Source organism: Meriones unguiculatus, chromosome 20 (genome assembly GCF_030254825.1).
Source record: "Meriones unguiculatus strain TT.TT164.6M chromosome 20, Bangor_MerUng_6.1, whole genome shotgun sequence".
NCBI classification, from domain to species: domain Eukaryota; kingdom Metazoa; phylum Chordata; class Mammalia; order Rodentia; family Muridae; genus Meriones; species Meriones unguiculatus.
Window position 1 is genome coordinate 21,290,635 of NC_083367.1, and position 25,049 is coordinate 21,315,683.

General features: G+C 45.5%; 1 protein-coding gene across 3 annotated transcripts in view; it reads left to right on the top strand.

The window, feature by feature from the left end:
- Map3k5 (mitogen-activated protein kinase kinase kinase 5) overlaps nucleotides 1–24,537 on the top strand; it is a 189,191-nt gene extending 164,654 nt beyond the window's left edge. For all 3 annotated transcript variants that reach the window (XM_060373479.1, XM_060373477.1, XM_060373478.1), the window contains 8 exons: nucleotides 13–181; nucleotides 6,741–6,926; nucleotides 9,838–9,943; nucleotides 13,955–14,198; nucleotides 18,623–18,735; nucleotides 20,336–20,448; nucleotides 22,386–22,462; nucleotides 23,186–24,537. In XM_060373479.1, the coding sequence (XP_060229462.1) occupies nucleotides 13–181; nucleotides 6,741–6,926; nucleotides 9,838–9,943; nucleotides 13,955–14,198; nucleotides 18,623–18,735; nucleotides 20,336–20,448; nucleotides 22,386–22,462; nucleotides 23,186–23,246 (1,069 nt within the window). In that variant the 3' untranslated portion in view covers nucleotides 23,247–24,537. The remainder of the gene's footprint in view (nucleotides 1–12; nucleotides 182–6,740; nucleotides 6,927–9,837; nucleotides 9,944–13,954; nucleotides 14,199–18,622; nucleotides 18,736–20,335; nucleotides 20,449–22,385; nucleotides 22,463–23,185) is intronic.
- The last annotated feature ends 512 nt before the right edge of the window (nucleotides 24,538–25,049 follow it).

Genomic DNA, 25,049 nt, shown 5'->3' on the forward strand with positions numbered 1-25,049 from the left:
CCATTATTACAGCATTCCAGATGAGAACTTCGAAGATCACAGTGCGCCCCCGTCCCCTGAAGAGAAAGACTCGGGCTTCTTTATGCTGCGAAAGGACAGTGAGAGGCGGGCCACCCTTCACAGGATCCTGACTGAAGACCAGGACAAGGTGGTTCGGAACCTGATGGAATCTCTAGCCCAGGTAAAGCCTCATGGGCACTCCCTTCCAGAAGATTTATGCACAGGTTGCTGTTGTTTTGTTTGTTGGATTTTTGTTTGTTTTTGGGTTTTGTTTTTGTTTTTTTTGAGACAGGGTTTCTTCATGTAGCCCTGCCTGTCCTGGAGCTCTCTCTGTAGACCAGACTCAGAGATCTGCTTTTGCCTCCCCAATGCTGGGATTAAAGGCATGTGCCACCACCGCCCAGCTGATTTAATTTTTTTGTAAAGATAGATTTCCACCATGCTGGCCAGGCTGGGCTCAAACTGTCCTTCTCCTGATTAGGTGGGACTGCAGGTACGTACCACTGTCACCCCGGCCAAACTCTGCAGATTTTTACCTGTGACCTTACAACATGGGGTTGTACAGGTGACCTGGAAGTATGAGGAGGCTGTAGTACTCTGACTGGTAAGGCAAACCCACATGCTGGGTGTGCTACACCTGAGATGCTGAGACAGGGGGATGGTGAGTTCTAGGTCACCCTGGGCTACATAGGGAGACCTTATTTAAACAAAAATAATAATAAAAAAAAAACCTCCATTAGGGGCAAACAAAGAGAAAAACCTTAAGTGTAGAAACTATATCTGTGAATATGAATTGGTGCACATTGAAAGCAGTGTCGTTCACTCTTTTTCTTGCTTGTAGCTCTCCATTCCCATGCCCTCCCTCCCCCGTCATTCTTCCGTCCATCAGTCCTTTTCTTCCATCCTTCCTTCATCCTTCTCTCCTCCCCTCCTTCCTTTCTTTCTTCTTCCTCCCTTGCTTCTTTCTCCCTTCTTTTCTGTTCCTGTATCTTTTAGGACAAGGACTGATGGAATGAAGGTATTTACATTTCTACTTGAAATCGTGAAATGCTGATACTGTTAGGCTGCACAGCGATGGCGTACGTGCTCTGTTTTATTAACGAGTTAGTGTGCATACCTCGAGGTGTAAATTACACACGTGTGTACAGTACTTGATTCTCACGTTCATGGACCTTCACCTAGTCCCTACCCACTTCTGCTGTCCGTTCATTTGCTCATTCCCACAGTCGATGAATAAGGATTAAGCCGAATGGATTGCTGAGTTCGGCTTTAGCTCAAGGCTGCCTGTCAGCTGTTCCTCTGAGCACTGGGAGCCTCAGTGTGTGTGACAGAACCCTAGCTTATGAGGTCGCTACGCTCAGCAGGATATGGGGGCAGCCATGAGCAAATGTGTAGTGTGTTAGAATTCCTGTGTGAAAAACAAACAAAACAACAAAAAACCCTTCCCAAGGAAACTATTCTCCCTGTTACATTAGCTGGCTGGGGTAAAACACCACAAACCAGGTGTCTTATCAGAAGAAATGTGCTCTGGGGGCTTACAGTCCAACACCAAGGTGTCAGCACATTTACTGTCTTCTGAGGACTCCCCCTAGGTGCTGATGACCATCTTCCTTGATACCAACAGCATCCCAGATTGCCCTTCTTTATCTGCGTGAGCACACTAGTATCTCTTGTATATCTTGTGAGGCTCCCAGCCCAGGTGGATTGGATTCCATCATTATATACACAGGAGGAAATAGGATTCCCTCAGTTCCAGCACGTTAGGCCACAGCTCAGATTCTTGCCAGAGCAAGCATTCTTCCCATAGACATAGTGAATCCTCATCATGACATCTGTCATCCTCTGTCAGTCCTGTGAGCATCAGGACCCAACCACCTGACATCTGTGATCCTCTGTCAGTCCTGTGAACATTAAGACCCGACCATCTCTCTGTACCCCTCATCACTGTAAACCAACTGCTCATGGCTGTGGTCAGTGTGCCCTGCACTAGCTCCTTTTCTCCTTCGGTCCTGGGAAAATGGCTGCAAACAGTTGGCCTGTTCTCGTCTCTCACTGGGACAGATGTGGAGCTGGGCTTTCTTTCTTGGCTCTTGCTGTTCAGCCCCAGCCCCAGTGGGTCTTCTCAGACCCACTAGATGTCTGAGCTGTTTTCTTGAGACAAAAAATTCTGTCACCTTAGGAATTCCCCAACGTATACCTTTGGCTCCTATAGGAAGAGCCACATGTGTGCAAATAAAGGCTCTGGCTACAGGGAGAACTTAAGAGAATGCATTTGTGGTCCTAGTGCAAAGCTGTCTCAAACAGTTATCCTGAGGCACATGTAACAGGTGTTCTGGCACCAGAAGGGAACCAGGCATCTAGACAGGGGAATAGGGTAGCTGTCAACCCATGCCCGTGGAGCCTACTCAAGAACTGAGAACAGGACAGACAGGTTGAAATTCGGGAAACCAAGTTTAGGTGGTGGGGGCAGATGCATGCAGTCATGCAGTCATTCAGCAATCACGACACATCTCCTAAAAGCCAGGTCTGTTCCCTCTGCAGGGAACAAAATATAACTCTGTGTCTCACTGAAGTTGACGCTCTAGCAGAAAAAGAATAAAAAGAACCGGTAGCTGCATGTTTGATAACGTTGTAAACATGGCAAACAGCTCCTCTGGCCATTATCCATGTGTGTGCTCCTTCAGGCCTCACGATGCCAGGGCTCAAGTGTTGCCCTGTAAACAGCCATCTTCTCTGGATGAGGAGAGCAGTGCGTGGAGGACTTGGGAAGCTTCTGGAGGCACGCGCCACCAAGGAATGTCATTGGGGTTTGACTGCAGACAGTCTGGCTGTGGGGTGTATAGTCTTAACCTCCACACTGCCCTGCCCCCCCCCCAGCAAATGGTGGAACGAGCAGGGGTTAGAGGGTCACGAGTGTCCACCCTGGAATGAAGTTTTCTCCTATGGCCATGAGTTATGATGTTCACTTTTAGGTCAGGAATATGTGAAACTCAGGAGTTGCCTAAATTGTGGATAATTTATATCCACATTCCCAAAAGGTACAGTTTTCCAGTAAAGAGGATGTCATCTTTTTTTTTTTTCTTTGACTCCCTAATAGACCGTAGCTCCATTCTCCAGAGCTCCTGTGACTGCTGAAATTCCCATCGACTGGCCAATTGATTGACTGAATATGAGTACAGGATTAAACCTGGGCCTCCAATATCTTAAGCACATGTCCTACCGACAGGCCATAGCTTAATCTGAAATCCCTAAAATTTGAGGGGTTTTTTCCTAAGTTATTTTCAGTGGCTTGGCATATCTAAGTTTTTAGAGCCCACTGGAATGTTCCCTCTGAGAGGAAAGCTAGAGGACCCCTTCCAGGTCAGCCTTAGAGAGCAATCCTCGGACACCAAGAAGCAGTTCCCAGCATGCCAGCAAATGCCAGCCAGAATCACAGGCTCAGTCCAGACGATCTGATGATGGTGGTGGAGTGCACTGTCCAGGACACTGGATTTCTTAGAGGGACACTACACCACATGGGGGCTTGCTGGCAGAGCGGGTCTCCACTCCAGTTTGGGGCAGGTAGGATCCGTGGTTAGGAGCTTGGGTTCAGTTTGGCCTTGCTTCTCCTAGAGTCCTGTCTTTATCTGTTAAGGGTAAGTTACTGACCTCCTCAGAGCCTGCACTGCTTCACCCGGAACACAAAGCCTCCTGGGATTGCTAGCAGGACTCACCTGTCATGGGAGTCATGGGAAATTTAGGTCATAATAGGAAATACTGTACAAATGTGCACTTGTTATCATCAAGTGACCTAATAGTAGTTACATAGTTTCTTCGTGGGTTTTTTTTTTTTTCCTACAACTGGACAGAAGTAATTTTCTGAATGTTTTCTAACCTTTCTAGAGAAATCTTTACATCTCTGTCTATACCTCAGAACAAAACTGAAAGGTGATGATTGGCTAGGTCCTTAGTACTTAACCCGTGAAAAGCTCTTTAATTTGCTCATGCAGTTTTTACTGTGGAGTGTATGCATCTTGCATGTGTGTGCACGTGCATGTGCAGGCGTGTGCACATGTGGCGGTCAGAGCAGATAGATCTCTGTCTTTCTTTACTACTCTCTGCCTTATGACCTAACACATGATCTCTCGTGGAACCAGAAACTTGCTCTGTCAGCTGGCTGGCTGGCCAGTGAGCTCTCAGGACCCGCAGCGTGTCTGTCCCTCAGTGCTGGGTTACAAGCAGGTGAAGACGCAACCTCCTCTCTCGGTATGTGTCAGGGATTTGAGCTCGGGTCCTCATTGCTTTCCACAGTGTGTTCTCACCTTTGACCCATCTGCCCAGTCTTGCAAATGCTCCTTTGAGCTGTATCACCTTCTACAAATGCACTCAATGTTTAAGGAATAAGGAGTAGGGGCCTACGGAGACAATTCAGTGGGCAAGAGCAGTTGCTGTGGAGACAAGAGGGTCCGAATCCCCAGCACTCATAAAAGCTGAGCGTGGCAGGGCATGCCTGTAACCCACCTCAGCGTTTCTGGGCAGATGGAACCTGGGAGTTTGTGGTCAGCCAGCTGAGCAGAAGGAGAGAGCTTTTTGTTCAGTTAAAGACCTTGTCTTGAGGTAAGAAGGCAGAGAGCGATAGAAAATACCCCGTATCTACTTGTGGTCTTCACATGTGTGCGTATCCGCATATACTACACACACACACACACACACACACACACACACACACACACACCATGTACACGCATCTTAGTTAGGGGGTGTTTCTATTGCTGTGACAAAACACCATGACCAAAAAGCAAGTTGGAGAGAAAAGGCTTTATTTGGCGTAAGCTTCCACATTACTGTTCATCACCAAAGGATGTCAGGACAGGCACTCAAGCAGGGCTGGAACCAGGAAGCGAGAGCTGATGCATAAGCCAAGGAGGGGCGCTGCTTACTGGCGTCCTGATTTGCTCAGCCTGCCTTCTTATAGAACACAAGACCACCAGATGAGGGATGGCCCCACCCACCATGGGCTGGACCCTCCCCCAGGGATCACTCATTGAGAAAATGCCTTACAGCCGGAGCTCATGGAGGCATTTCCTCAACTGAGGCTCCTTCCTCTATGATGACTCCAGCTAGTGTCAAGCTGACACACAAAACCAGCCAGCCCAACACAATACTAGAGAGGACTTCTGCAAAAACCTGTGAATGCTGAATGCATGGTAAAGGCTTATCATCAAACACTACCATTGTCTTGAGCACATTTGCCCTGCTGAATGAAGTGTTCATAAAGAAAGGTCCTTGAGTGAGTTAATGCGGAGGGCCTAGAGTTAGGACAGAAATAATGATGGAGTACGTGGATGAAGTCGCCTGGTCAGGAAGCACCTCCCAGGGTAGAGGGTGTCCTTTTGTAGGACAGCAACATACACATTCCGAAAAACTAGAAGCAACATGTTTTTGTTTTGAAAACAAGCCTGATGCAAAACTGAACGCCTTCTTTCCAGGCTGATGGAAGATCTGTAGCTGATTTTTCACTAAGCTAAGACTCCAGTGTCTGAATAACTCTGTTTTCCTTCCTGATATTTTCCTGGTGTTAAGAAGTTGTCTGTGAATCTTCCCTCTGGCTGTTGTTTAGTTTGTGGTAAGAAAAAAACAAAGCGTATAATTGTTCTCAGTGTAATTTTAAAATGTTTCTTTAATGACAGCCTTTAGGCCTTTCAATTTAGGCTTTTCTCGTGAGAATTTAAACATGGAACCAAGCTCCCAAATCAAGACTATATGTAGAGAAATCTCTTGGTGGTGCTATCTAGAATTTTTGATGAAGTTCTAATAATTGGAATTTCATTGGCCCAGTGGAGAAACTTAATTTTAACAATACACTACAAAAATGCAACATGAAATAGAAATGAGGTTAATAAAATAAAAGAAACGAAGTTAGATGAGGATAAATGGATAAACCTTTAACTTAGGTTCTCTTTACAGTGCAGTGTGCCTTGCCAAAGTAAAAAAAAATTACAACTCACTTTGAAAGAGAGATCTATTTAAATATATAAAATTTTCCAACTGATTACCCAGTTGTTGTTAAGGCCTGGCTTCAATGGTGGTCTCTGAGCCAGCCCCTGTTATGACAAGGAATTCATGTTAAAGGCAGTTGGGGAAGATACACAGGACCCTGAAAGAAGTAGCCCTGGGAGCCTGGCTGAACCTGGCCTGTGAGTCCAGCAGACTTAAAGCCCCGATGGTTCTATCTTTTCTCTTGCTTCCGTCTACTTCTCTTTTCCCTACCCATTGTCATTCTTAGCTCCCCTTCGTCGACTCCCTTATCGCTGGACACGTTCCTGACCCTATTTCATGACCTTTCTGAGCCTTTGAGGTTAAGAGTCTATGGCTCCGTGCCTCTATCTCACTTTAGTGTCCCAATTAAAACTTCTGAAACCAGGATTCTCACTGCCTCAGCTCATTCCCCTTTGGGCAAAGCTTGGCGTACCTTTGTCCTGGCTGCAGACCAGTGTGTGTGTGTGTGTGTGTGTGTGTGTGTGTGTGTGTGTGTGTGTGTGGCGGGGGGGGGGGGGTGAGTGCTGTTTCTCCAAAGGTTGGTTACTGCTGCAGAAGGGATGGCTGCTCTCAGGAGCCACAGAGTTCAAGACATGCTCTTTGCCATTAGCAGGAGACCTCCTGGAGCTCAGTTCTCCTGAGAAAAGACTGTGAGAACGGGAAATTTAGGGTGGCTGTGTGTGGTACAGAGTGAGTGAGGCCTTGTGGGCTTTTATTTTCAGGGTGCTGAAGAGCCTAAACTCAAGTGGGAACACATCACGACCCTCATCGCGAGCCTCAGGGAGTTCGTGAGGTCAACCGACCGAAAAATCATAGCCACTACGCTGTCGAAGCTGAAGCTAGAGCTGGACTTCGACAGCCACGGCATCAGCCAGGTGCAGGTGGTCCTCTTTAGCTTCCAGGACGCGGTGAGTACGGGGCGGCCCGGTGCTGGGTTGCCCCACAGACCCTGCTGAGTGGTAGCTGGAAAATTGGATAAATTCTCTCCCCTTTCATTTGAGCCCCCCAAAGATAAGAGACCCAAGCGACTGAAGTACCATGGGAACAGTGAGACTGGAAAACACTCCCATGGCTGGGGTCCTCCTAGCGTCATATTGTGGGTTGCTGTTGATTTTGGTGGCCTCAGAAGCAGCTTACTGTTAGGATGTTTTGTAATGCTGTACAAGAAGTGCCATCTAGTGGCCATTAAGGAAAATGCACTGGTGCACGATGCTCACTTGTTTGGTAGGTGATTCCTCCCCTTCCTTCCAGTTACTCTTGAGTAAGGATTCTCTGGAGACCTTTGTGGCCCAGATGACCTTAAGCCACGCTCAGACACTCTGATGATGTGTGGGAGATAGAAGTAAATGGTATCTCTATGAGGCTTGTGATGTAACTGTGGAATTGCACCCTATGGTCTCATTTGAATGTTTAAAATTGACTCTTAAAAGTATCATTGCTCCTTTGTTAGAGAGTTTCTTGACATTTGTATTTGAAGTAACAGATGACCCTACATTTAAAACTAAGATTTCATCATTCAGCAGCCACTGGTGTTCTGAGTGGAGTCTCCTTGGTCTTTCTGCTGTGTGATGAGCAGGGGCCAGAGCCCTGACTGGACTGAGGCCACAGTATGAAAGCAGCTGGCAACATCCGTCACTAACATCAAATGCTAGGCCATGCTTTGCTGCAACTGTGGAAACCCAGCCATCTGAAGTAGAGTGAAATGATTTAGCTAATTTGTGCTTGTCCACATACAAGAGGTTGGAAAGGTTGGAAAGGCGAGAGGTTGGAAAGCCAGTTGGCTGGAGAATTCAGAGTGGGAGCTATTTAGCTGTAACCCTGGGCCTCAGGCCCAGGTCAGACACAGAAATGCAGCTAACTCACCCCTGCTCAACTCGATCCCTGCCCATTGTTCTCATTGGGTAACATGCTGTGTCACGCAGCATTGAGCAATACGCTGCGTGGTGACGGGCTGTGTAGGGCAGGTCACGGCTATGGAGGATTCACACTTAGAGAAAGACTCCAGTTTCCTAAATGATACACTGGCCAGCCACATAAGTAGGTCAGTCCATTTAAGAAATGGAGGCATTTTAAACCCACTGAAAGGATTTCCCAGAACAATCGAGGTCCAAGGATTAGTTATTCCCTTGGGAGCAACCACCCTGAGGAAGTCCTCAGGCCGACTCTCTCCTGAATGGGGTGCTTCTGACAAGACCGGGCCAAGAGAGAGACTAACATACTGTTGTTCCAGCTCTTGGCATGAGTTTGCAGCTCAGCCACCACTTCCCAGCTTCTACCAGCCTCCCCATAGCCCTGTCTCCATAATTGCCCTGTCTCCATAATTGCCGTTGTCATTCAGGAAGTGGCGGACTCAATCCCAGTATTAAACGCCTCCCATAACCTTATGACAAGACTTTGTCTTTGAAAAGTTAATGCACACAGTATTACATGCAGGGGACACTGTTCAGTCTTCCAGAAAGAAATTCTGACACAGGCTGTAACATGGATCGTTAAGAACACCATGCTAAGCCAAACAAGCTGCTCACAAAGGCCAAATGCTTCATCCTCCGACTTCAGAGAGGTGCCGAGAGCAGTTAGACCACAGAGGCAGAGGCAGGTCGGGCATGTAGGACTGTTGAGTACCCAGATCTGAGTGAGTCCCGAGTTCCAGTGCTGTAAGAGACAGAGCTCTAAGGGTGGACGATTGCCCACAGCAGGGTAATGTGAGGGTACGTGGTACCTGGGGTGGTTAAAAAAAAATCACGGATTTTACATTATTTAAACTGAGCAAATAGAAATGATTAACACTGGAAATGTTATAGTATGTGTATTTCACAATAGTTATTAAAATGACCAGAAAGGCCAGGTGTGTGTCTATCTCATTGTCTAGTTAGGTGGGTGGGCCATTTACCAGTCACTGTAAAAAGTCGCCTTAACAACAAACATTTTTGTGTGTCTGTGTGAATAGGCTTTCTGGAATATTCTAGATTATTTCCTTGTAAGGAGAGGCATAAGCAACGGTGAGGAGAAAAGAAAAAAAAAAAAAAAAACAGGATTGTGACAAAATGCAGGTCATACACAAATGCTAATTCTTACCCCCTCCCCCTTTAATCCTCCAAATCATGAACATGCCCAAGCGTCTGTCTGTGCTGAGCAACAGTCCTGACGTTGCAGGAGAGGGCTGTCTTTACTGGAAACCCCTTGAGTCCTCCCTGCTTTTAGGCCCTCCACCAGCCATCCTGAGTACAAAAGATGCGGCACTCTCATCTCACCAGAGGCCTTCCCACTAGCCTCAGTGAAATGCTCACTTTTAATTGGAGAGGTTTTCTTTCCATTTTATTTCCTTATTTTGTTTTATTTGCATCCAGATCTAATAGCCCAAGCTGGCCTCAAACTCATGATCCTCCTGCCGAAGCCTCCTGAGCATTGGGGCTTCACGTGTATGCTAGCATGTCTAGCTTTCAACTTTAATTTGAAGTGGCAGTCTTTGCTTGCGAGAGACGTGAAGGCGGCTTTTGGTTGCTTCTGCGGATAGGTCACCCAAGTGCTGGGTTATTTGCAATTAAAAATTAATGCAGACCAGGCCAGGGAAATGGTTCCGGGGGCAAAGGTGCCCTTAGCCTAATGACCTGAACTCAGCACTGGGAACCTACGTGGTGAAAGGAAGGAACCGACTTCCACAAGTTGTCCTCTGATGTTCACATGTGTAGATCCACACACTGACATGCAGATGCATGCGTGTGCACACACACACACAAATACACAATCATCTCCCTCCCCCAACTCCATGAGTATAATAAATAATGTAAAAAAATAGACTGAAAGTCACTGTTTCTCCAGGTCAATAAAGTTCTTCGGAATCATAACATCAAGCCGCACTGGATGTTTGCCTTGGACAGTATCATCCGAAAGGCTGTGCAAACGGCTATTACCATCCTGGTTCCAGGTCAGAACTATTTGATTACTGTGTAGAAATACTTGGTGCATATATATTTTGGGTTGTTCTGCCTCTGTCATTTCATTCCTGGTGTTCCTTTGGTGTTCTGAAGAGCACTTGTTGCCTTGTTTTAACAGTCGTTTCATAGCTACTGTCTTGCCTACTCTTCTTGTGTTGTGATAAAACACTGTGACCAAGGCAACTTAGAGGAGGAAGGGTTTGTCTGGGCTTTGAGCTCCAGAGTGCACCCACCACTGTTATGGTGGGAGGCATGCCAGAAAGCAGGCATGGCGGCTGAAGCAGGAAGCTGAGCACTCACATCTTGAACCACAAGCATGAAGCAGAGACAGCAACGTTGAAGCGGCTCAGGTCTTTAAACTCTCAAAGCCCTCCTGGTGACATACTCCCTCCAGCAAGGCCACCGCACCTCCTAAGCCTTCCAGAGAGTGTCACCAACTAGAGACCAGGCTCCCAAACACATGAGCTTATGGGGGCAGGGTGGGTATCCTCATTCTGACCACCACAGTCACCATATAACATTTATCAAGTACATCCAGGGTGCACAGCGATACACTGAGCAGGATGGTCTCCATGAGGGAGGAAGATTTGCTTAGGCATGAAGAAAAACTAGAAACTATAAGATGCCCTAAATAGTTAAGAATTTCAGTGTATAGGTATCTGTGCCCACAAATATGTTTCCTTGTTACTGTTTTTAACCAGTGATTCTAAAGTCTTCCAATGAATTCAGCAAAGATCACAGTCCTTGAGCCCTTCTCAGACCAATTGGCAATAGACTTTTGGAGTTAAGGACCAAAAATTGGATTTGAATTTTTTTTTTTAAGTTTTAGATTAATCACAAAATGGAGAAGAAAGGTGTGATTTCGTATATGCTCTCTGCCTTGACATGCATATAACCTCTCCCAAAATGAACATTCCCTCCCTGAAAGGCACATTTATTACCATTGACGAACTTGTACTAACGTATCATAGTAACCTAGGGAGACACATTGCCTCACTCTCAGACCTGTACAATCTATGCTGTTCAGGTTTGACCGATAGAAGGATGTCTCCCCACCATTAGATATCATAGGGAATATTTTTATGGCTCTGAAAAAAAAATCCTCTATACCCTAGCTATAGAAATTCAATATGGGTCCTGCTCTCAAGCTATTTTGATGCATGGCTGGGTGCAGAAATCGTTGGCCTAAGCACACTCCAGCTGTGCTGGCAGTGAAACACAAAAGGCAGAGTGTTGGTCCGACGTTTGTAAAGTGATCAGGAGTGTCTCCCGACGCTAAGACAAACCGCTGAAGTACCTGGACAGCTGATTCAGTAATAAAAACTTCTAAGCACAACTCCTCTGTCCGGTGGGCATGTAAAATGGAGCTGCCACTACATGGTCAGTTCAAGGACACTTGCATGCATGAGTTAGGAACATGTGTTGCTCTTGTGCTCTATACCTGCATTCTAAGGGAGGAAAGAGAAACCTGAGAGGATCGATAGGAAATGTTGTAGAATGTCACCAATATTTAAGTAATGTGAATCCTTCCAAGCTGTGGAATTCCTTCTCTGTTCTCAGAGAACAGGTTGGTTTGCGTCTTTACTACCAATAATTCCTAAGAATGTGTGGACCTAGGTTATAGTTCCTAAACACCCATCTTCTAATAGATGGAATTTGGGCTGTTGCTGAAGTAGTAGATTTCATGCCTGAGGTAGAAAAACAACCCTGAGACATCTTGTGGTGGCAGAAAGTAAGGAAGGCTGTTAAGGACAGGGGTTGCTGGAAGGATGCTAGCTCTAACTGGTAGAAATTCCCACAAGTCCATGCTGCAAAAATTTAAACAGCAAAATGAAATGAAGTAAACATCATATTGGGTTATCCATCCGTGTTGGTAATTTTCTATCATCATAGAAAATTCCCAAGATAAGCAGATCATAAGAGAGATGGTTTATTTTGGCCATGACTGGCCAATTTCTTTGGGCTTGTGGTGGCACATCCTAGTGAGAGAGCTTGGCAGAATAAAACCTCTTCATTCTTGGCTGGGAAGCAAAAGAGACGGAAAGCAAGAGCCCGGGTTCCACAGCCCACAGTGACATATACCCCACGCTGACCCTGGCTGCTAAAGCTTGCATCCCCTCCAGGCAGCGCCACACTAAGTGTTGAGCATTTACCACCTGGACCTCCGGGAACACTTAAGACCCAAACTGTAGCAGACCTAACAGGAGAAATACCTGTTAGTATTGTAGTCCAGGGTGAGAAGAATAATTAAGTAACTAAGTACATGCGAGAGTCGGCCCTGGGCTATAATAAAATTCTACTTGAAAATTTAGAGGGAATATCTTAATTGGGGTTTCTATTGCAGTGCTGAAAACCATGACTAAAAAGCAAGTTGGGGTGGAAAAGGTTTATTTGGCTTTCACTTCCACATTGTTGTTCATCACCAAAGGAAGTGAGGACAGGAACTCAAACAGGGCGGGATCATGGCAGCAGGAGCTGGTACAGAGGCCTCAGCAGGGTGCTGCTTACCTGGCTTGCTTCCGTGGCTTGCTCAACCTGCTTTCTTATAGAACCGAGGGATGGCTCCACCCACAATGGGCTGGGCCCTCCCTGACTGATCACTAATTGAGAAAATGCCTTACAGGTGGGTCTCCTGGAGGCATTTCCTCCACCGAGGCTCTTTTCTCTCTGATGGCTCCAGCTTGTGTCAAGTTGGCACACAAAACCAGCCAGTACAGGGAGTGAAGGAAATAGAAAAATCACTACCACACAGGCACTAAGGATTGCAGGCGAGGGCTGTCAGTGACTGCTGAAAGGAGGCAGCGAAACAGTGACTCGGGATAGTGGATGGCTTCCAAGTCTCTCCCTGCAGAGTCTGGAAACAGCAGCTCTGGGCTGGAAGAACAAGGATGCTTCCTCAGCCAAGGAAAGACCCAGCATCTTTTTTTTTTTCCTTCAAAAAATGCAGTCTCTACTTGATCATGGGAGTTTATCTAGAGTAAAGGGCATGGTATAAAATATCTGAACACCTGTCCTCAAAAGTGGGAAGTTCTTGGGAGGCTAAACTCAGGAGGATTCGTGGGTTCAAGGCTAACCTGGGCTACAGGGACCCTACCTGAACAAAAAACTAAGGCAAATGGGGGTGAGGGGACAAAGTGGAAAGTCTGGAGAGTTAGCACAGGAATACTAGTCACAGGTTGGAAGAGATGAGGAGTGCAGACACCTCACTGCAGTGAGAGAATGTCAAAACAGAAGAGAGACATATTCAACAGGAAAACTAGTCACAGTTTCAGGGTTATGCTGCTGGGCAAGCCTGCCATCCCAGCAGGTGGGCGGCTGAGGCAGGATGCTGGGGACTATAAAGCCAGCCTAAGTCACATAATGAGACCCTGTTTTAAAAAATGAAAGGGAGGGAGGGAAGGGGAGAGAAAGAGAGAGAGAGAGAGAGAGAGAGAGAGACTCGTTAATACCGTCAGTGGTGACTTCCTGCTTTGGACACTAGTTCCGAAATCATTTAAGGTGTTAAGGTTAGGATGAGCTTCTGGGAGGGACAAAGGATCTCTCTTGTATTATGCAACTTCTCTGCTACTGTAAGATTGTTTCCGAATGAACGTTTAAGAAGTGTTGGCTCTTCCTGTTCCAAAGCACTCCCACAGAACAGAGTGCAGTGGGAGTCCTCTGTTCTCAGGCTGTCGTGAATGGCACCAGGAACACTGAGTATCTCCTGTGACTTCTCAAGTGCAGTGGTAGCCAGGCAGAGAAATGCTGAGCATAGAAACCAGAGTGGCCTTGGGGAGTTAAAGAGAAATGATAATACAGGCGTACTTCCTGCATTAGCAATGTTCTTTAGAGCTGCTCCCGTTGGAAGAACAAATCCAATCAATTGCACAGAAATCCGCCTTCCCTCGAGAAAGCAGTTTGAGTAGATTGCATGGGGGGTCGGGGAGGCCTGGGACATCTTACTGCCTGAAGCCAAGGAGTCGATCAGTCATAGTTAATTAACACTATGTTTTGCCACGTAGAGTTGAGGCCACATTTCAGCCTTGCATCTGAGAGTGACACTGCTGATCCAGAAGACTTGGATGTTGAAGAGGAACACGAGGAATCGCCTTCGAATCAAAGTGTCCGAAGGCCTCAGGCCGTGGTTGAGGATGCCGTGGCTACCTCAGGCGTGAGCACACTCAGCTCCACTGTTTCCCACGATTCCCAGAGCGCTCACCGGTCGCTGAACGTGCAGCTCGGAAGGATGAAAATAGAAACTAATAGGTAATGTGAGGGTGTGGATTGCTTTCTTCTTTTTTCTTAATTCTATTAAAAGTGAATAATTTGGGCCTACTTTAAAAGTCTGACCCACAGAACACACATGAAGATTCTGTCCCCCTGTCGTAGAAAGTTAACTGCTCTTCTTGTAAAGCAGGAGGGTTTGATGTCAGCGCCTTGGGAGGTGGTGCTCTCTGCCTCCAGCAGGCTGAGCTCATCTGCTTGCTGCTTTGTCCCAAGTGCATGGGGATTTACAGAACAACTGAGTTGTTACCTCATGAGCCCTCTTGGAAATGGACTCAGGCACTAGACGGAGGAGAGAGAACAGAGAGCACCCATGATTTGGGGTATCTAGTTCTTTCAGGAAGAGCTCTTATATTCAAAGGGACAAAGCTAAACTTTACGCTCGGGAGCTTGAAGGTAACTGGCCACACTTGTGACTGTTCTGTGTGCAGTATGTCACAGTACAGCGGTCAGTTGCTGAGGATCTGGTACCAGAGAACCCAGGCAGTTCAGTTACCAAGTGAGCAGTGAGCACTTCCTGTTCTTCCCAGATGGTGGCTCAGTTCAAAGTCTGAGTCCTTCTGATTTACAGCTTCCTGTGCTGGTCCCTGTTGACAGGTGGGACACTGACTTTATGGCTCTGGGTCTACAATGAAGACTTCTTTTTAGTGAATCAATAAAGCATGTTCAAATATTTGGAAACCTTAGTTGACTATTCAGTTGTTGACCAGGGTGACAGTAGTAATGTTTCTTGTTGTAAGTTTAAGTTTTAAAAGTTAAACTGCATTGTTGTTCCTAGCATTATCCACGCCTACTTATCTTTGGTGGTTTCCATGGGGAAACGTTTTCCAGTGCGGTGACATTGGCTCTGATGTCCACACCCCAGCCTTGTCCTCTGACACCCAGCTCTGCCTTGTTCCTCCTCTTCCAGCCCTTTCTTGTAGCGGCCACTTACTTAGTCCTTTTAGCCTGCTGCCCAGTCCTGACTGCAGCTGATTCTGGAACCCTGGCTCTGGTCTCTGGAGGAGGAAGCCTCCCAAATCACTTTTCTGCTCCAACCCTGCCTAACCATGGTTTCTGGTCAAAATGATTCTGCAGGAAAGCTACTCTGTTTAGCAAAGAGTCTGCTTGTCTGTCTGCCCACCCCAGCATGTCCGTCGTTCCTACCTCTCTGAACGCATCCCAGGAGTGTGTGTGGCTCTCTTGTTTCTCCTTGGCTTGTTTGCTCGTTATCTGGCCCTGCCTTCTGTCTGCCATGTTTATGACCTCTGTAGTTACCTGGATCCCTGGTTCCCAGCTACTGTCTTCAAGCCATCACAGGTGCTTTCAGAGGTCTGCTCAGCTCCACCTGAAGTCCTGCTGCTCAAGTTCCATCTGTCTCTATAGGGAAGGATTTGCTGAGCTTCTTTATTACATTCCTACATAGATACCATTTTGTAACAATCCACACATTTATGTGTTTTCTCTACGTGCTAGGAGTTGAGTCTGTGAAATCTAAGGATAACCAGCCTCCTGTTTCCTTTTTAACAGTAGTTCCTACCAATTCCCCTGACCTTCAGAAAAGTGAGATGCATAGTGTTTCCGTTACAGATTATTTGAAGAAGGGTGGGTGCTTTATTAAAAGCACCAGGCAGCATCAAGCATGGACAGTGTCTGTCTTATTCCTTTTATGCTTTTAGTTGAATGTTATTATTTCTTAATATTTAATATTTTTTCCATTCCTTTTATGCAGGGTCTCCTGTAGCCCAGGCTGGCCTTTAAACTCAGTATGTAGCTAAGGATGCCCTTGAACTCCTGCTCTCCTGCCCCTACTTCCCAAGAACAAAGATTACAAACGACTACCTACACTTACCTTCAGTTGAATGTTGTTATGGGAGTGTAGCTCAGTGATAGCATGCTTGCCTGGCATGTCCAAGACCCTGGTTTCCTGCCCTGCCCCCTCCACTGCAGCGTGTGCGTGTGTGCGTGTGTGTGTGTGTGTGTGTGTGTGTTTGAGTATTTTAGCAAAGGGTGTAACTGTAGTGTTAAAAATCTTAAGTTTAGGGGCTGATGGCTTGCTGTGCAAGCATGCAGACCTGAGGTCAGTCTCCAGTGCACACACAGGAGCTGGGCACAGCAGCACATGCCTGTAATCCTAGCCCAGCAGAGGTGAGGGCCAGAGGATCTGTGAGTTTTGGTGCCCAGCCATCTGGTTGGATCTGTGAGCTCCAAGGTCAGTGAGAGACCTTGACACACACAAAAAAATTAGATGGAGAGCAATTGAGAAAGACATGTGATGTGGGATTCAAACATACACATACACACACACATACAAACACACAAAATGCTCGTGAACACACACAAATGCATACACATACATAAAAATCTTAAATTTATGACTGTGAGAATTACTGATGGATCTAAATCAGCTACACCCAGCTGCTGCTCATTATTAGTTCATCAGTAATTCTAAGTGACAGGAAGAAAAGCAGATGGCCCAAGAATACACTTAATAAAATGTTCTGAAAACTCAGTTCTTGCATGGGCTCTTAATATTAACTCAGGAGGCTCTGGTCATCTAGCCTCCCTATCCTGCAATTCTAGAATGGCCCTGAGGCCTGCCTCATCAATGTGCTCACCCAAGTGAGAATGCTGGCCTCATGGTAGTTTCTGGCCATACTTTTCAGAAGACAACTGTCATTCTTGTACTGTATTTTCCTGCCAACTAACTTGGCGGTGACATTAAATCCATGGGCTAAATACACACTTCAGGCGAGTGGTCCCAAAGCTGGCCTTGGGACAGTGGAGGTGGCCTGGCAAGCCTGTGCTTCCAGTGTAAAGTTCTGGCTTTTAAAGATGAAAGGATTCTGCATGGCCCAAGTAAGTTCCAGAAAATGCCCATGTCCTTTGAGAAGGCAATAGCAATCTGCCGTCACTTTCCTCTAGGTCCATAAATCAGCAAGGTAGATAGAGGTCCAGACCAAAAATTGCCCATTTAACTTTCCCCCGGAGCATCTTGCCATTCTGCGACTGTCGTTGGTGCTGGGGTTGATGGAGTGTCCCCCTTTGGCCTTGCTTTTGGCCCATGCTGCTTAACTAACTGTGCACGGGATTTTCTCTGCTGGTATCTTTGCTGATGTATCCTCTTCAACCCACCTCACTCTCTTACTGTGCCTCACGTTTGTCCCAGCCCTGCTGCCAACTGTACTGTGATCCCTGCCCTTCACAAGGGCCTCATCTCTGGGTGCTGGATAGAGTAGATCTTGGGGCTCAGGATAGGAACCATTTCTTATGCTTGGTATTTTATATATGTTGTCTCATGAAATTCTCACGGTAATCCTTCCTAGAAGTTTTCCATTTCATTTTAACAAACGAGAGAGCTGAAGCACAGAAGCATTGGAAATGCGTCTACGGTGAACACAGGAAGTGGGTGGCTGAGCCAGTCCACAGGCCCAGGCTTATCTCTCAGTTGCAGCACGCTGCCTTCCCAGCGTGTCAACGGAAACAAACGTTCGGCTATGCACAGTCCTGAAATAAGGCTATCAGTGGTCCAAAAATGAGATGCATGAGAGCTAAGGCCATGCAGTAATCTGTCGTAAAGGTCTTGCTAATAGTTGTGGATTTTATTGTTTAGGTTTATTTGATGTGTATGAGTGTTTTGCTGACATGTATGCCTGCGCATCACATGTGTGTCTGGTGCCCTCGGAGATCAGGAGAGGATGTTAGATTCTCTGGAGCTGGAGTTACGGGTGGTTTTGAGCTGCCATGTCGTTGCTGGGAATCAAACTTAGAGAACAACATGGTGCTTTTAACCACTCCGCCATCTCTCCAGCCACAGTAATTATATATTTTAAGCTTGTAGAACTGTGAATCAGAATTACTCGGGTAGTCTTCTAAAGAACCAGAACACCAGCCTCTGTGAGCTGCAGTCTTCCTTCCCAGAAACACGCTGGACGCTGGTGGTTCTCAGTTGCCCATGGGCCTTCCATGGGCAAAACGATGTGAGAATGTCAGAAACTATCTTTGCAGCGAGGGAGTATGCCAGAGCCGCCGTAGGGACTGAGCGTACCGGGAACATGGCTGTCTCCTTAAATGCCTCACTAACCTTGCACACCCCCAGAAGTGAGAGAGAAAAGAGCCGTAATGAGTGCAGTTGCAACAATAGCCACCGACATTTGCTGAGCCCCTGTCTCATGCCAGCTAGGGCACCAGGAGCCTCACCTAACTTACTCTGTTTCGTAGATTAAAGGAGGATGATTGCAAGTCTCCACAGATCTGTCACATGTCTGACTGAGAGCTCATTAGGCATGCGTTCTCTGACCTCAGCCCAGAGCCACTTTTACAAAGTCCTCGTGCTCACTGTAGCTTGAAAAAGCAGCCCAGGCTTAGAGAATCGCTGTTCCCTTCTGCTCTATTATCCCGACAACCAACCTGAGTCTCTCCCACAGATTACTTGAAGAATTAGTGGGGAAAGAAAAAGAGTTACAGGCACTTCTTCATCAAGCCATTGAAGAGAAAGACCAAGAAATTAAATACCTGAAGCTCAAGTCCCAACCCATAGGTAAGCAGCAGAGAATTTCAAAGTTACCCTGGTTAGGCTGTCCGTCCCTAGACCAACCAGAATGCCTTTTTAAAGTTCTCCTTCTTAACTGTAGTAACTGATCATCTTCTATGAGCACAAAAATGCATGCTCGTAGTTATTTGGAGACACTGCATTATTGAGGAAAACAAGTATTTCCACTGTTTTAGTCTTTCTTTTTAAAAGATTTCACAGTGAGGGTGTTGAGATATCTTTAAAAATACGCCACACACACACACACACACACACACACACACACACACACGACAGATCTGGTATGAAAGATATTGGATGGAGAGAGGGAGGGAAGGAGAAACAGACACAAATGGAGGAGGGGCTCTGACAGAGAATGGAGAGAGAGCAGAAATGAGATCAAGAGAGAAGAGGCAGGGAGGGGTGCTTTTACCCCAGGCCCCTGGTGGCCGTGACCAATGATGACAATACAGGTGGCTAAGCAACCTAGGAGTGGGCTAATACATTGACTTGTGAACTGACAGAGGGTGGTGGTGGCACAGGCCTTTAATCCCAGCAGTTGGGAGGCAGAGGCAGGCGGATATCTGAGTTTGAGGCCAGCCTGGTCTACAGAGCAAGTTCTAGGACAGTCAGGGCTACACAGAGAAACAAAAGCAAGCAAACAGAAAGAGAGAGAGAGAGAGAGAGAGAGATCACAATGAGAGTGCCAAAATAAAATAATGCTACTTTTGTTATTTAGCATTTGTATTCAGCATATTCCAGCTTTTCTCCCTTCTAATTTGAAGAGACGTAAATAGGATGAGTTTACAGTAAGAAAAGGCCATACTTTGAAAGCATAAAGAAATACATTTTATGAGAACTTGCAGGTGAATCTTTTTTTTAAGATTTATTTATATATTTATATATAAATAAAGATTTATATATAAATCTTAGTTTAAGATTTATATATAGATCTCAGTTGCAGCACGCTGCCTTCCCAGCGTGTCTTAAATTTAAAGATTTAAGATTTATTTAAATATTTATATATTTCATTATATATACATGTACATCTGAACACCAGAAGAGGGCACTAGATCTCATTATAGATGGTTATGAGCCACCATGTGGTTGCTGGGAATTGAACTCATGACCTCTGGAAGAGCAAGCAGTGCTCTTAACCTCTGAGCCATCTCTCCAGCCCCTTGCAGGTGAATCTTATTTGCCAATTACTAGGAAGTTATATCTACAGTTATTAGTTCAAGTATTTGGCTCCTCTGTATTATTACAAATAATGAAAAAAGAAACTATGATTATACACTAACTGTTCATCTTAGTTGCATGAAAAATACAAAGAATAATTTGTGTAAACAGCTAATTCTAAGAAACTACAAGTTCCATATGAAAGTATAAACTGGGTATATCATTACAGCGTCACTGCTGACTTCCCACTTACTAGTAGAGGAGCTGGTCTGAGTTTTACTTATATTGTCCTTAAATACAGCCAATCTCAATAGTTTCTATTAGTCTCTGACAGTCTTTAATAATTTAAAATTAGCAAGAGATTTCCATAGATGCTGAGGATGCCACATCACTTCTGTGAAGCTAAAGACTGCCCCAATTTTGGTTCTAGATGTCCCTGGGCTTCCCGTGTGCCACCTGAAATCTCCTGGCACAACGACTGTGGATTCTGAACTCACTGGCTGGCTGAGAGAAAACGGAGCTGACGAAGACACGATAAGCCGGGTAAAGAGACACTGTCTGTGGCCCCATGGTATTTCATGTCTCTATACAATGATGAGCAGTTGCTATGTGCTGGGTACCTTAGGCACAGGAGACACTGCTGAGCAAGCCCGAGCCAGTCCTGCCCCCCACCCAGACTCATACATTAGGAGATTAGGAGGGAAAGATGAATTCTACTGTCTGAAAAAAAAAAGGAAAGGTTTGACAGTAGCAAATTCTGACACAGTTTCCAGGTGTGTGTGTCTGTCTGTTTCTCCCAAAGGGCAATGAATTACTCTAAAAGAATATATACTATAAACTAGGCCAACCATGTATACTGAGACAGGACAGACAAGGAAAGGAAGTCCATTCTGGGTGGGTACAAGGCGTATGGAGGGCAGGTGGACAGCGTTGTTGTCCGTAACCGCGGAGGATTCTGTTGTTTATAGACTGAAAATAAGGAAGAGTAAAGAACAGACAGAGCTAGAGCTACAAGAAAAAAAATGTCCTTCTCTTGCTGCTACTATTGTTAAATTTTTAATCGTTTTGCAACGTTATTAATCTCCACCAGGCAGTGGCTATTAATCGCTACTTGACAAAAGCAGATGTAGCTGGTGACATCATGTCAGAAATACTCTGTACAGATCACATCACATCTGTCCCAGACTAAGTCCTCTCAGCATCACAGAGTTACTGATAACTGAGGCGCATTTGTCTTAAGGCCACATGTGTAACACACACACATACATGAGATGAACTATTTGAGAGTTGGAGAGCTGCCTCTCCAGTCGGGAGTGTGTGCTGCTCTTGCAGGTGTTGATTCCTAGCACCCACATCTGGCGGCTCACAACCACCTGTAACTCACATTCCAGGGATCCAGTACCGTCCTCTGCAGTCCAGCCATGCCTGCTCTCCGTGCACACACCCACATACAAATACATATACATACACAGTAATGTTTTCCATTTGCTAGAAAAGACCTCTTAATAATACTATACTGTCTTCAGAGTTAGGTATACAATTTAAAGTAACTAAAATAAAATTTTATTTTCACAATATATGGGCTGTATAAAATTTAGGGTCTCCTTAAAAATAAACATTTAACAATTCACTGCTAACTAAATTAAAATAACTCTCTGGCTAAGAGAAAACAGTATACCCAAACAAGTCCTCCCAAAATATTTATCCCCTTGGGCTCAAATCGCAATCAAGGGAGAGTAAGTAAATCCACTAAATCACATTAATCCACTAAATCACTGTTCCTTTTATTTGCTTTAAAATTAAAAGCGCCATTTTCATCCAGGACTGACTTTGCAGTGAATTGCGGGGAGGTCCCTGTTACTGGCTATGGAAAAACAAGTCCACAGAGACTGAGTATAGGGAATGATGTCCCAAGAATACTGTTTCTTTACTTGGGAACATGGGGAGCTGTGGAGCACTGGACTTGTCCAGTACAGACACTAGCTGTGTGCGGCCTGTGTAATGACAGGGGAGACTACACCTGCATCACTTCTAATCTGTAAGCAATGGGAATCGTATGGATGTTTCTTTCTTTTTTCTTTTGCGGTATATTAATATTTATACTCCATATATTCCAAAACACTTTTTAAAAAGGTTTTGTTTTATGTATGTGTGCTGTGTCTGCATGTATACCTGCATGTCAGAAGAGAGCGTCAAATTCCAGTACCGATGACTGTGAGCTCCCGCGTGGTTGCTGGGAACTGAACTCGGGACCTATGGAAAGGCGGACAGTGCTCTTAACCACTGAGCCACCTCTCCAGCCCGCACGTGTTTCTTTAAATGCTGTTACCAGAAAGCTTTTCCTCTAGTGATTCCAGAAGGTCATTTTTTATGGCTTTCCTGTGGGACTCTGCGTTAATTATTGGCATTATTGCAACCTGCTCGTCTTATTACCAGTTCGTGAAGCGTCTCACTGTAAACATGCTCGGCTCTCCCTACAGTTTCTGGCTGAGGATTATACGCTAGTGGATGTTCTCTACTGCGTCACACGAGATGATTTAAAGTGCCTCAGACTAAGGTACCGTTTGCCCCCCTACGCTTGGCTGTCACTCGGGAAAGAACCCGGGTTGAGAATAGGAAGTCTGGGTTCCTGCCCTGCAGGGCTCTGACCAGCTCTGCAGGCTCAGGAAGGGCTGTGTCTGGCTTTCAACCCTCTGAGTACACTGAAGTGGTTGGGCCAGGCTATTTGGGGGGAACTGTAATGACTCTAATAACTGTTTCTGTGTAACTATGTGACAATCAACTGGAAGAGATTTCTTAAATAAGATTGCAGACCAAAGTCATGCAAATACTCTAAGGCTGCCTTGAAGAAATGCTCTAATGTAGCTCATGGGCCTGTGGTCAAACAGTAGATCTGCCCTTGCTGACCAGCCGAAACACTTTGTGTAGTCTGGTACAATTTCTTGTCAGTTTTTTCTCCCTGCCCAGGTAGGTCTGTAACTTACAGCCACACTTCCAAGCAGTGGTGGCACACACCTTTAATGATAAGTAAATTAAATTTAAAATTTTTTTCAAAAATGCTGAAAATGTGAAATGACGTTTAGTGCCTTGACACCTTCAGCAATGGAAAGAAGAATGAAGGGTGGAGAGAAAATACTGTGTTCCCAGCATACACAGGGCCTGATGAGCTGGGGATCTTCATGTTCCCACGGAAGGAGCTGAAAGCTAGCAAGTCCCTTTTCTGTCTCAAGGGCAGCTCCAGGCAAGTAGCTCTTCAGCTTGTCCTTCTGCCTTTAAACAGGGGAGGGATGCTGTGCTCGCTGTGGAAGGCCATCGCTGACTTTCGGGACAAATGCACCTGACTGCCGCCCACCCGCCGAGTTAACCTTCAGCGGAGATTCTGAACATCGATCCAGAGCTGCCCGCCTCGTGGGAGGGAGCGGTAGAGAGAGAAGAGGGAGAAGCTGCACTTTAAGTCCAGTATTTGTTTACTCGTGTCAAAGAAAAAAAAACAGACAAAACACACTGAGCTTTCCTAACTTCTATTTCCACAAAATTCCGAAGGACTCTTTCAAAGTAATCCTAATTAGAATTCTAATGTCAAGGATTGTTTCAGGCAACACATTTTGAACTATTTTTGAGTAAGCAGCTGTTGTGTTTCAGGCCAGTGTTTATCACGGGACAGACAGAACCTTTCATGTGACTGTGTACCACTGGAACAAAACCAAAATGTGACCACAACCTTTTAGGGTTCTCTGTAGTATGCCCCAACTATCTGATCAGACATGCATAATTTCAATCGTTGTATAAAGTTTTTTTTTTTTTTTTAAGTGTGCAGAATCTGAGAGTAATGGTTTCTATTCTCTGTGCTAATTGTCATATTGACTGTGTTTTGTAACTTAAGTTTCTGGCCTAGAGTGTTTTCTGGAGGAGTTTATGTACTACTGAACGGCACCAGTTGCACATGCCTGGATTGTAGTGATGTTAGCTTGTTCTAAAGCTATCTGTTGTGTCATATTTACTCGAAAAGTAAAAAGATTGCCAACACGCCACTTTGACAAAGTCCAGAGAATTCTTACTTTGTGCTGAGGAACTAAACGACTGGGTTAAAATTTAGTTCTTTTTCTGTTTTGCTCTGTTTTTTCAACTACAACTTAAAGTAGACTCTGTCTCAAGTCAAGCAGTGTAAGGACAGCTGGGATCCAGATTGCTTCTTGGGGACAGCAGAGGGCGTACAAAAAGAGTCGTGAAAGGGAACATTTTAAACCGTGTATTTTTCCCCAAGATAGATCCCAAGTTACCTTGAAAAAGACGCCGTTCCTTATCTTAAGAGATTTGTGAGAGGCTCCTAACGGATATCATTGTCTTTTCTGTCTCCCTCGTGTGGGTCTCATGTCTGGGGAATTTTTTGAGCCAAATATTCTATTTTTTGTGAGCCTCCCCATGTTGATAAGATAAGACCTGCAGCTCCCGGATGGAGAAATAAGGAAAACCTCCCGAGCACTGAGGAACGTGCTTACTGCAGGGGATGGAAGCAGGATGCATGTGTGAGTGTTGTGACTTTACCCACATGAAAGTCTCCAGTGAAGTGAAAACGGTCTTGATTTCTCTGTGAAAATAAAAGTGTGATGCACCATGTTGCATCTGAGACTATGCAATATTCTCTTGAATATTTTCTCCTGTGGCAGCAACACGATCATCTTTAGAACACCCTAACTTCAAGGGTAGGTCATTAGTCTTTTGAATCCTTTGTGGAAATTTTGAGGAAAGTCGGTCCCCTCTGTATTAAGACACAGTTTTCTCAATTCCAATGTCTTAAGTGTTTCTTTTATACTGCATCTACATAAGATCAAACTACACATTGTTAGCCAATGGTTTATATTGTTTCTCCCTAGGTCTTCCCCTATCTCCATGGGCTGTCTGTCTCTTTCTCTGCCTCCACCCCACCCCAACACCTCTCTCTCCCTCTCTGAGCCTACATCACACACAGTATATTCCCAAGTCCCCATCATTAGGCTTTTGTTAACATTTTGTCCCATTGTGGATTATGGTTCATGAAAGGTTTGTACTGGGAAGGTTTAGCACCATCACGCCGGGGCTTCTCAACCTACATTCGTGTTCAAATAACCTGGATACTTTATGTAATATCACAGAGCACTTGCTTA